The following is a 12764-nucleotide window of genomic DNA, read 5'->3' on the forward strand; positions in this document are numbered from 1 at the left end:
AAAATGAACAACTTAGTGTTGAAGAACTCTACAAGAGTCAGCAAACTACAATCCTCAGGTCAAATGCGGCCAGCTGCCTGATGGTGTAGATAAGGTATTTTGGGTTTTTTTTTAAACATCTTTATTGGAGTATAATTGCTTTACAATGGTGTGTTAGTTTCTGCTTTATAACAAAGTGAATCAGCTATACATATATATATATATCCCCATATCTCCTCCCTCTTGCGTCTCCCTCCACCCTCCCTATCCCACCCCTCTAGGTGGTCACAGAGCACCGAGCTGATCTCCCTGTGCTATGTGGCTGCTTCCCACTAGGTATCTGTTTTACATTTGGTAGTATGTATATGGACATGCCACTCTCTCACTTCGTCCCAGCTTCCCCTCCCCGCCCCATGGTGTCCTCAAGTCCATTCTCTATGTCTGCATCTTTAATCCTGTCCTGCCCCTAGGTTCCACAGAACTTTTTTTTTTTTTTTTAGATTCCATATATATGTGTTAGCATACGGTATTTGTTTTTCTCTTTCTGACTTACTTCACTCTGTATGACAGACTCTAGGTCCATCCACCTCACTACAAATAACTCAATTTCGTTTCTTTTTATGGCTGAGTAACATTCCATTGTATATATGTGCCACATCTTCTTTATCCATTTATCTGTCGATGGACACTTAGGTTGATTCCATGCCCTGGCTACTGTAAATAGAGCTGCAGTGAACACTGTGGTATATGACTCTTTTTGAATTATGGTTTTCTCAGGATATATGCCCAGTAGTGGGATTGCCGGGTCGTATGGTAGTTCTATTTTTCGTTTTCTAAGAAACCTCCATACTGTTCTCCATAGTGGCTGTACCAAGTTACATTCCCACCAACAGTGCAAGAGGGTTCCCTTTCCTCCACACCCTCTCCAGCATTTATTGTTTGTAGATTTTTGGACGATGGCCATTCTGACTGGTGTGAGGTGATACCTCATTATACTTTGGATTTGCATTTCTATAATGATTAGTGATGTTGAGCATCCTTTCATGTGTTTGTTGGCAATCCGTATATCTTCTTTGGAGAAATGTCTATTTAGGTTTTCTGCCCATTTTTGGATTGGGTTGTTTCTTTTTTTGATATTGAGCTGCATGAGCTGCTTGTAAAATTTGGAGATTAATCCTTTGTCAGTTGCTTCATTTGCAAATGTTTCCTCCCATTCTGAGGGTTTTCTTTTCGTCTTGTTTATGGTTTCCTTTGCAGTGCACAAGCTTTTAAGTTTCATTAGGTCCCATTTGTTTATTTTTGTTTTTATTTCCATTTCTCTAGGAGATGGGTCAAAAAGGATCTTGTTGTGATTTATGTCATAGAGGGTTCTGCCCATATTTTCCTCTAAGAGTTTTATAGTTCTGGCCTTACATTTAGCTCTTTATCCATTTTGAGTTTATTTTTGTGTATGGTGTTAGGAAGCGTTCTAATTTCATTCTTTTACATGTAGCTGTCCAGTTTTCCCAGCACAACTTATTGAAGAGGCTGTCTTTTCTCCACTGCATATTCTTGCCTCGAAGATCCCACATGCCACGGAGCAACTAAGCCCGTGCACCACAACTACTGAGCCTGTGCTCTAGAGCCCGCATGCCACAACTACTGAAGGCCACGCGCCTAGAGCCAGTGCTCCGCAACAAGAGAAGCCACTGCAATAAGAAGCCCACATACCGCAACGAAGACCCAACGCAGCCATAAATAAATAAATAAATAAATAAATTTTTAAAAGGTGACCCTGACCCTACGTGTGTGGGTTCATCTCTGGGCTTTCTATCCTGTTCCATTGACCTATATTTCTGTTTTTGTGCCAGGCCCAACTGTCTTGATTACTGTAGCTTTGTACTAGAGTCTGAAGTCAGGGAGCCTGATTCATCCAGCTCCATTTTTCTTTCTCAAGATTGCTTTGGCTATTCAGGTCCTTTTGTGTTTCCATACAAATTGTGAATTTATTTCTTCTAGTTCTGTGAAAAATGCCATTGGTGGTTTGATTGGGACTGCACTGAATCTGTAGGCTGCTCTGGGTAGTATAGGCATTTTCACAATGTTGATTCTTCCAATCCAAGAACATGGTAAATCTCACCATCTGTCTGTATCACCTTTAACTTCTTTCATCAGTGTCTTATAGTTTTCTGCATACAGGTCTTTTGTCTCCCTAGGTAGGTTTATTCCTAGGTATTTTATTCTTTTTATTGCAGTGGTAAATGGGAGTGTTTCCTTAATTTCTCTTTCAGATTTTTCATCATTAGTGTAGAGGAATGCAAGAAATCTGTGCATTTTGTATCCTGCTACTTTACCAAATTCATTGATTAGCTCTAGTAGTTTTCTGGTAGCATCTTTAGGATTCTCTATGTATAGTACCATGTCATCTGCAAACGATGACAGCTTTACTTCTTCTTTTCCAATTTGGATTCCTTTTATTTCTGTTTCTTCCCTGATTGCTATGGCTAAAACTTACGAAACTATGTTGAATAATAGTGGTGAGAATGGGCAACCTTGTCTTGTTCCTGATCTTAGTAGAAATGGTTTCAGTTTTTCGCCATTGAGAACGATGTTGGCTGTGGGTTTGTCACATATATGGCCTTTATTATGATGAGATAAGTTCCCTCTATGCCTACTTTCTAGAGGGTTGTTTCATAAATGGGTGTTGAATTTTGTCGAAAGCTGTTTCTGCATCTATTGAGATGATCACGTTTTTTATTCTTCAATTTGTTATTATGGTGTATCAAATTGAGTGACTTGCGTACACTGAAGAATCCTTGCATCCTGGGATAAACCCCACTTGATCATGGTGTATGATCCTTTTAAGGTGCTGTTGGATTCTGTTTGCTAGTATTTTGTTGAGGATTTTTGCATGTATGTTCATCAGTGATATTGGCCTGTGGTTTTCTTTGTGACATCATTGTCTGGTTTTGGTATCAGGGTGATGGTGGCCTTGTAGAATGAGTTTGGGAGTGTTCCTCCCTCTGCTATATTTGGGAAGAGTTTGAGAAGAACAGTTGTTACCTCTTCTCTAAATGTTTGATAGAATTTACCTGTGAAGCCATCAGGTCCTGCACTTTTGTTTTTTGGAAGATTTTTAATCACAGTCTCAATTTCAGTGCTTGGGATTGGTCTGTTTATATTTTCTATTTCTTCCTGGTTCAGTCTAGGGAGGTTGTGTTTTTCTAAGAATTTGTCCATTTCTTCCAGGTTGCCCATTTTATTGGCACATAGTTGCTTGTAGTAATCTCTCATGATCCTCTGTATTTGTGCAGTGTCAGTTGTTACTTCTCGTTTTTCATTTCTAAATGTATTGATTTGAGTCTTCTCTCTTTTTTTCTTGATGAGTCTGGCTAATGGTTTATTAATTTTGTTTATCTTCTCAAAGAACCAGCTTTTAGATTTACTGATCTTTGCTATTGTTTTCTTCATTTCTGTTTTCATTTATTTATGATCTGATTTTATGATTTCTTTCCTTCTGCTAACTTTGGGGTTTTTTGGTTCTTTCTCTAATTGCTCTAGGTGTAAGGTTAGGTTGTTTATTTGAGATGTTTCTTGTTTCTTGAGGTAGGATTGTACTGCTATAAACTTCCCTCTTAGAACTGCTTTTGCTGCATCCCATAGGTTTTGGGTCGTCGTGTTTTCATTGTCATTTGTCTCTAGGTATTTTTTGATTTCCTCTTTGATTTCTTCAGTAATCTCTTGGTTATTAAGTAGTGTATTGTTTAGCCTCCATGTGTTTGTATTTTTTACAGATTTTTTCCTGTAATTGATATCTAATCTCATAGCACTGTGGTTGGAAAATACACTTGATACGATTTCAGTTTTCTAAAATTTATCAAGGCTTGATTTGTGACCCAAGATATGATCTATCATGGAGAATGTTCCATGAGCACTTGAGAAGAAAGTGTATTCTGTTGTTTTTGGATGGAATGTCCTATAAATATCAATTAAGTCCACCTTGTTTAATGTATCATTTAAAGCTTGTGTTTCCTTATTTATTTTCATTTTGGATGATCTTTTCATTGGTGAAAGTGGGGTGTTAAAGTCCCCTACTATGATTGTGTTACTGTCGATTTCTCCTTTTACGGCTGTTAGCATTTGCCTTACGAACTGAGGTGCTCCTATGTTGGGTGCGTAAATATTTACAATTGTTATATCTTCTTCTTGGATTGATCCCTTGATCATTATGTAGTGTCCTTCTGTGTCTCTTGTAATAGTCTTTATTTTAAAGTCTATTTTGGGGCTTCCCTGGTGGCGCAGTGGTTGAGAATCTGCCTGCTAATGCAGGGGACACGGGTTCGAGCCCTGGTCTGGGAAGATCCCACATGCCACGGAGCAGCTGGGCCCGTGAGCCACAACTACTGAGCCTGCGCGTCTGGAGCCTGTGCCCCGCAACGGGAGGGGCCGCAATAGTGAAAGGCCCGCGCACCGCGATGAAGAGCGGTCCCCACACCGCGATGAAGAGTGGCCCCCACTTGCCGCAACTAGAGAAAGCCCTCGCACGAACCGAAGACCCAACACAGCCAAAAATAAATAAATAAATAAATAAAGTAGCTATAAAAAAAAAAAAATTAAAGTCTATTTTGTCTGATATGAGAATTGCTACTCCAGCTTTCTTTTGATTTCCATTTGCATGGAATATCTTTTCCCATCCCCTCACTTTTAGTCTGTATGTGTCCCTAGGTCTGAAGTGGGTCTCTTGTAGACAGCATATATATGGGGCTTATTTTTGTATCCATTCAGCCAGTCTATGTCTTTTGGTTGGAGCATTTAACCCATTTACATTTAAGGTAATTATCGATATGTGTGTTCCTATTACCATTTTCTTCATTGTTTTGGGTTTGTTATTGTAGGTCTTTTCCTTCTCTTGTGTTTCCTGCCTAGAGAAATTCCTTTAGCACTTGTCGTAAAGCTTGTGTGGTGGTGATGAATTCTCTTAGCTTTTGCTTCTCTGTAAAGGTTTTAATTTCTCTGTTGAATTTGAATGAGATCCTTGCTGGGTAGAGTAATCTTGGTTGTAGGTTTTTCCCTTTCATCACTTTAAATGTCTGCCACTCCCTTCCTGGCATGCAGAATTTCTGCTGAAAGATCAGCTGTTAACTTTATCGGGATTCCCTTGTATATTATTTGTTGTTTTTCCCTTGCTGCTTTTAATATGTTTTCTTTGTATTTAATTTTTGATAGTTTGATTAATATGTGTCTTGGCGTGTTTCTCCTTGGATTTATCTTGTACGGGACTCTCTGCACTTCCTGGACCTGATTAACTATTTCCTTTCCCATATTAGGGAAGTTTTCAACTATAATCTCTTCAAATATTTTCTCAGTCCCTTTCTTTTTCTCTTCTTCTTCTGAGACCCCTATAATTCGAATGTTGGTGCGTTTAATGTTGTCCCAGAGGTCTCTGAGAGTGTCCTCAATTCTTTTCATTCTTTTTTCTTTATTCTGCTTTGCAGTAGTTATTTCCACTATTTTATCTTCCAGGTCACTTATCCGTTCTTCTGCCTCAGTTATTCTGCTATTGATTCCTTCTAGAGAATTTTTCATTTCATTTATTGTGTTGTTTGTCATTGTTTGTTTACTCTTTAGTTCTTCTAGGTCCTTGTTAAACGTTACTTGTATGTTCTCCATTCTATTTCCAAGATTTTGGATCCTCTTTGCTGTCATTATTCTGAATTCTTTTTCAGGTAGACTGCCTATTTCCTCTTCATTTGTTTGGTCTGGTGGGTTTTTACCTTGCTCCTTCATCTGTTGTGTGCTTCTCTGTCTTCTTATTTTGTTTGACTTACTGTGTTTGGGGTCTCCTTTTCGCAGGCTGCAGGTTCATAGTTCCTGTTGTTTTTGGTGTCTGCCCCCAGTGGCTAAGGTTGGTTCAGTGGGTTGTGTAGGCTTCTTGGTGGAGGGGACTAGTGCCTGTGTTCTGGTGGATGAGGTTGCATCTTGTCTTTCTGGTGGGCAGGTCCGTATCCAGTGGTGTGTTCTGGGGTGTCTCTGAGTTTACTATGATTTTAGGCAGCCTCTCTGCTAATGGGTGGGGTTGTGTTCCTGTCTTGCTAGTTGTTTGGCATAGGGTGTCCAGCACTGTAGCTGGCTGGTCGTTTAGTGGCATTGAGATGGAGATCTCTGGGAGAGCTTTCGCCTTTTGATATTACGTGGAACTGGGAGGTCTCTGGTGGACCAATGTCCTGAACTTGGCTCTCCCATCTCAGAGGCACAGGCCTGACACCTGGCCAGAGCACCAAGACCCTGTCAGCCACGCAGCCCAAAAGAAAAGGGAGAAAAAAAGAAAGAAAGAAAGAAAGAAAAGAAAAGAAAGCTATTAAAATAAAGAATTAAAAAAAAATTAAAAAGTAATAAAAAAAAAGAGGAGAGCAACCAAAACCAAAAAACAAATCCACCGATGATAACAAGAGCTAAAAACTATACTAAAAAACAAACAAAAAAAATGGACAGACAGAACCCTAGGACAAAAGGTAAAAGCAAAGCTGTACAGACAAAATCACACAGAGAAGCATACACATACACACTCACAAAAAGAGAAAAAGGGGAAAAAACATATATATTGTTGCTCCCAAAGACCACCTCCTCAATTTGGGATGATTCGTTGTCTACTCAGGTATTCCACAGATGCAGGGTACATTAAGTTGATTGTGGAGATTTAATCCGCTGCTCCTGAAGCTGCTGGGAGAGATTTCCCTTTCTCTTCTTCGTTTGCACAGATCCTGGGGTTCAGCTTTGGATTTGGCCCCTCCTCTGCGTGTAGGTGGCCTGAGGGCATCTGTTCTTCGCTCAGACAGGACGGGGTTAAAGGAACAGCTGATTCGGGGGCTCTGGCTCATTCAGGCCAGGGGGAGGGAGGGGTACGGAATGCGGGGTGAGCCTACGGCAGCAGAGGCCGGCATGACGTTGCACCAGCCTGAAGTACGCCATGCATTCTCCCAGGGAAGTTGTCCCTGGATCACGGGACCCTGGCAGTGGTGGGCTGCACAGGCTCCCAGGAGGGGAGGTGTGGAGACTGACCTGTGCTTGCACACAGGATTTTTGGTGGCTGCAGAAGCAGCCTTAGCATCTCATGCCCGTCTCTGGGGTTTGCACTGATAGCCGCGGCTCACGCCCTGGAGCTCGTTTAGGCGGTGCTCTGAATCCCCTCTCTTCACGCATCCCGAAACAATGGTCTCTTGCCTCTTAGGCAGGTCCAGGCTTTTCCCCAGACTCCCTCCTGGCTAGCTGTGGCACACTAGCCCCCTTCAGGATGTCTTCACGCAGCCAACCCCAGACCTCTCCCTGGAATCTGACCTCCGAAGCCCGAGCCTCAGCTCCCAGCCTCCGCCCGTCCTGGCAGGTGAGCAGACAAGCCTCTTGGGCTGGTGAGCGCTGGTTGGCACCGATCATCTGTGCGGGCATCTCTCCGCTTTGCCCTCCGCACCTGTTGCTGCGCTCTCCTCCGTGGCTCCGAAGCTTCCCCCCACCCTCCCTGTCTCTGCCAGTGAAGGGGCTTCCTATTGTGTGGAAACCTTTCCTCCTTCACCGCTCCCTCCCACTGGTGCAGGTCCTGTCCCTATTCTTTTGTCTCTGTTTTTTCTTTTTTCTTTTGCCCTACCCAGGTACGTGGGGAGTTTCGTGCCTTTTGGGAGGTCTGAGGTCTTCTGCCAGCATTCAGTAGGTGTTCTGTAGGAGCTGTTCCACATGTAGATGTATTTCTGATGTATCTGTGGGGAGAAAGGTGATCTCCACATCTCACTTCTCCGCCATCTTGAAGGTCTCCTAGATAAGGTTTTACCAGCACAGCCCCGCCCATTTGCTTCCGCTTTCACTGCCACAGCAGAGTTGAGTAGTTACTCAGGACAGCATATGGGGTGCAAAGCCTAAAACACTGACTATCTGCCCTTTTACAGAAAAGGTCTGTCTACCCCTGCACTACAAAATCATCAAATCCACACGTTTTACCTAAAGTAAAGCAAATACTAATATGGGATTTAAAAAGGAACAAACAGCAAAGCAAAATAGCTAGAAGAATGATCTCGAAAGTCAGACACACTGGGCTTGCATGCTGCCTCTGGACATACCAAGTGATCTCGGGCAAAGTACTAATGACTGAGTCAGTTTCACAACCTGTGACCTTGGAATAAAAATCCCCACTGCAGAGAATTACTGTCAGGATTAGATTCTAAGTAACTTTAGTTTATTTTTATAAATACTGCTCAGAGAAAAAGAAACAAACAAACAACCTGGTTTGAAGTCTTACTTGTTAAGAGTTTCCTTAACCTTCATTTTTTAAAAATGTCAAATTACCTGAACAGGGAAAATTTTGAATTCGCATACAAGCATATGAAATTACTCTGAAATCCATGGTTACTTTAAATTACAATTCAACCTAAAAATTGTTTATGTCCTAAATGCTTATTCACAGGTCGGGGACTTTCATTTCATTTTGCCGCAGAAACAATGTTGTAATCATTATGATTTCCCAAAGCAGTTAATAAAATGTACTCATCAAATAATTTAACTTCAGCAGTTTCCCAATTCCAGAGGATTAATCTTTAAGACTCAGAACTTACTCTTAACTGTTTAGGTTTGATTATTTATAATGAGATTGTAAGTATTAGAAAACACATATTAGGTTTAAGACGTGTATCTGTCACAATCTCTTTAAGACTGCTTCTCTTCATCAGCAAAATGGATATTTTATGACTGGTTATAAGGATAAACCACAGTGTAATATATATACATTTTCAAACTGTACAAACAAATCATGAGTATTAATATTTATCAGTGGAAAAATATTTATTATGTGCTGCCTTAAATCACTGGTGTTAATATGTTCTTCTTGAAGAGTCAGGGTTATTACCATAAATATCCATCACAGTCCTGTGCTATAGGTACAGTTGTTATATAAAGGTCTCAGTAGTTACAATGCAGAATGCTGTCAGAGTCCAAAAATAAGCATTAATGACCACTATAAAAGTAGTCCCCAAGTAACACCAGTTTCTCCTCATTCATCACATCAAGGTCTCTGTTGATCAATCTCTCCCTGATTGCTGAATGTTGTAAATATCTGACAACATAGTGCATGTCTAATGCAAACTGACTGGCAAAGAAAATTACTAATCTTGCCAAAGATGAAGGGTTTCATGAAGATGATAACAATGATACTGGAAAAATTTTTCAAATCACACGTAAAACCGTCTACAAATACAACAGGATTAGATAAATTAAGTGAATTTTTAAAAAGTGCAAAGAATTATGATGTTGGTCCTTCAAAATATTATGGGTATTAAAAAATTCAGAAATGATCTTTGGAAAACTGCCAAAATCTCAGCCATTTTTGCAAGAAACAGCCCTCTTTTATAATATAGTTATAAAACTGAAACATACAAAAATTGTGACGTGAAGGGTATACCACCTTTCATCAATTCTAATATGAACATTGTTCACATTTTAACATCTCTGAAATGGGGTGCATCTTACAATCAATAGTATCTCTATGATCTGTTATAATGTTATAAACTGTGGGCCGGGCAGCAATTACAACATAGATGTTACTGCCTGAGAATGTATGAACTTTGTCAATTTTTTATTTCTTGGCATCTTAACTGGACAACCTCAACTCCTCAGTTTTAAATTAAAAAAATCACATACTGGCTTGTTCAAGAGGAAACAGGAGCCTAGTAGTTGTTGAAAACCTTCCATTGATTCCCACTGATAAGAGCAAGAAAGCACCAGCACCAAAGCTTGCAGACTGGTGCTGACTCCCTGAGAGAAAATTCGGGTTCTCTTTTAAGAATCGCTGAAATCTCAGTGTGCTTGGTGGCATAGAGGATAATATTATTTGAGAAAACATGAACGTCAATGACCCTAATTTTAAAAACAAATGATTGGAAAGTCAAAGTATGAAAGTAAAGTAGATTTAGGAATGTATACCTTTACCAATTTATTTCATTCATATTTTCCTTTGTATGGATGCTCACGAATAACATAATAAAAAAAATCCAAAAGACTGATTTCAACAAGTATAAAATAAAAAGGTTAAGTGATAAAAAGCATTGTATCAAGTTAAATTGGCAAGATTTTTTCTCTTTTAGTCATATATATAATAACAATATGCCCTATAGTTGTATCTTAGATTTGATAAAATACATACTGTATTCATTACACAATTCTAACAGAAAAATTATAATCCTCCTCAAGTTAGTTACTTTCAGAATCAATATGGACTTGGAAGTACATCCAAAGTTCTGACAAATATAAGACAAAATAATTTTTAAATTTCATTTTTCAAGGTAAAATCCCAATCAAACCCTCTTTCCACTCTTTACTACAAAATGTGGGTCTCTATTTTAGCTGGATTTACTTTAAGTGGCTTTTCCCAACATGAATGCTGCTGGGCTAAGGAGGGTCTCCTACACGAGACGCAGGGCTGGCTGACTCAGCACCGCACGCTGAGTGAGCGACGGTTCCCAGGCTCCTGGCTGTTTCCAGAGGAGACTGCGAGGCTCTCCCTGAGGCCTCTCCTCCCTGAGGCTCCCCGGCTGCTTCATCAGAGCTGATAAACTCTCGGAGCAGCCACGTCTCCCTGTTCCAGCCTGTGCAGCATAAACGTGCAGTGCAGACCTGCAGCACAGAATCAATCGTTTTCCCATGGCAATCACGGAATGCCTACTCTTTGAAGATACACGAGGCCGGCAAAATTAGAGAGCTTTACGTAAACTACCTAAGACGCTGTGCAAATTAATAGTAATTACTTCTAGAGTTAATCACCATCCCCTCCTCAGCAGGGAACAAATGCAGTGGCAGTAAAAACATGTTTACCTTCCCCCTGAATCTCTCCCACAGCCTCGGCCACAGTCCCCAAGGCAACAAGGCAACAGAAAGGTACCATGAGCTCTCTCACGAAGATAAGGCAGATGGACTCTCAGTAGAAACTAGAAACAGTGTCTTCAGGGAACTGCAAATAGTCTGGTATGGCTGAAGTTGAAGGGAACGGGAAAATCAAGAGCAGTAAGAAAGACAAAGGGTAGACCCCTTGTGCTAAGCTACCAGGTTTAATTTATCCTCTAAACAATAAACAACCACTGCGTAATTCCAAGCAGATGGGCAATGTGTTCCATTTGGCTTCAGAAAGACCACCTTGGCAGCCCAAGCCAAAGATGCATTAGAAGGATCCTCCATTAGAAGCGGTGAGATGAAAAGACTAACAAGAGGTAAGGATCTCAACAAGGGCAAAAATAACAAAAAACAGAAAGGAGGAGGTGGCTACGGGATATTCAGAAGGCAGAAAACGCGATCTGGTCGCTGACTGGCTATAAGTTGGGTGGGACGTGACAGAGAGAAGATGCTACGAGATGGCTTTCAAACCAGAACCCCCAAAGTCAAGCCATCTTTGATGGTGATTCTCTGCAGCAGGATGGGTGCTACAGGAAGGGCCGTGGGTCTGAAGACAATGAAGCGAATTTGGTTTTGGAAATAAAAGAATGAAGTACAGAAAGCTCTAGTCCCGGGAAAGATGGAAGCACACGCACCCCCTTTCCCACTGAACACATGATAAAGTGCAGGCACATGGGGGGACCCTGAAAAGTAAAGAGAGGCAGGCAGAGTCAAGAATGCCAGAGCTCAGAGTACCTGTAAATGCACGATGAGGGTACTGCATTTTTAAAACTGCGGTATCTTCTGGCCTAAACCTAACTTGGCCAAAAACCCGAAACTGAGCACTCTGGTAACGACAGCAGTAACTCTGGTTATCTCTTCCAGTTCCGGAGTGGGGAGGGAACTCTTAGGGAAAACTTAAGGAGAAAGTAGGAAATGTTCCAGTTTTTTTCTTTCTCTCTCCTTTTTTTCTTGTGCTGCAGCCCCCAGGAAAGCTCACTGCTGTGGTGGCAGCCGAGACAGCAAGAGGAGCTTCTGGGAACCACAATGGTGAGGGAGGGACCCTTTTCCTCCTGTGACGTTCATACTCCAAAAGCCAGAGCAAAGCCTGTGGCCTCTCCCTCTCTCCTTCTCTCTCTGCCTCTGTCTGTCTGTCTCTCCTCCCACCGCTTCGCTCTAGGAGTGAGGGAGCCCTAGGTATGCAAGGCCTCAGACCGAGAGGTGAGCCCAGGAAAAGGCACGCATCAGACCAATAGCACACTGCGGGGCTCCGGAAAATGGCCCCAGAGTTGTTATAAAGTCCTGGGGTTGCCCGCATCTGTGTGTGGGCAAGACCCTGCTCTGCATGAGCACAGCGCTGGCCGACAGACTTCCACCCAAATCCCGGGCAGACAACACTGCACAGTGCACACGAGGGACAGAAGGAAAACAGGAATTTGAAGCCTGACCCCGACAGGTCGACTGCCTGCTAAAACAAATAAAATCAACAGCCTCCGTAAAATTTAAACAAAATCCAGAGTCTAATAATGTAATATTCCAAATGTCCAGGGTACAACTCAAAATTAATCAGCACATGAAAATCGACAAAAATCTCAACCTACCTGGGAATATACAATAGACAGATTATGATTAGATGAAACACATGATATAATTATGTGACAAAAACTTCAAAGAAACTATTTTAAAAGTGTTTGAACAGCAATCAAGTGGTGAAAAAAGGTTAAAATAGAAAATATTAGCAGAGAAAGAAAAGAAACAAGGAAAAACCAAATGGAAACACAAGAAATGAAAAAATACAATTACCAAAATAAAACCCTCCCTGGCTGGACCAAATAAGCAGAATAAAGATGAAAGGGGAAAGAGGAAGTGAACCTGAAAACAACAGAAATTAACCACTCTGAACA

The 12764-nt window shown here is 41.2% G+C and overlaps 1 protein-coding gene across 10 annotated transcripts in view; it reads right to left on the reverse strand.

Annotated features, from left to right (window-relative positions):
- The window catches only part of NEK1 (NIMA related kinase 1), a 206392-nt gene that overhangs the window by 94373 nt on the left and 99255 nt on the right, over positions 1-12764 (reverse strand). Inside the window, exon 19 of one of the 10 annotated variants that reach the window (XM_057548157.1) lies at positions 7472-7706. The exons of the other annotated variants lie outside the window; for them this stretch is intronic. Coding sequence (XP_057404140.1) covers positions 7497-7706 — 210 coding nt within the window. The 3' untranslated portion in view covers positions 7472-7496. Of the gene's footprint in view, positions 1-7471; positions 7707-12764 lie in introns of those variants that run through there. 10 annotated transcript variants of the gene reach the window in all.

The sequence above is a fragment of the Balaenoptera acutorostrata genome, chromosome 6 (genome assembly GCF_949987535.1).
Source record: "Balaenoptera acutorostrata chromosome 6, mBalAcu1.1, whole genome shotgun sequence".
Classification (NCBI taxonomy): Eukaryota; Metazoa; Chordata; class Mammalia; order Artiodactyla; family Balaenopteridae; genus Balaenoptera; species Balaenoptera acutorostrata.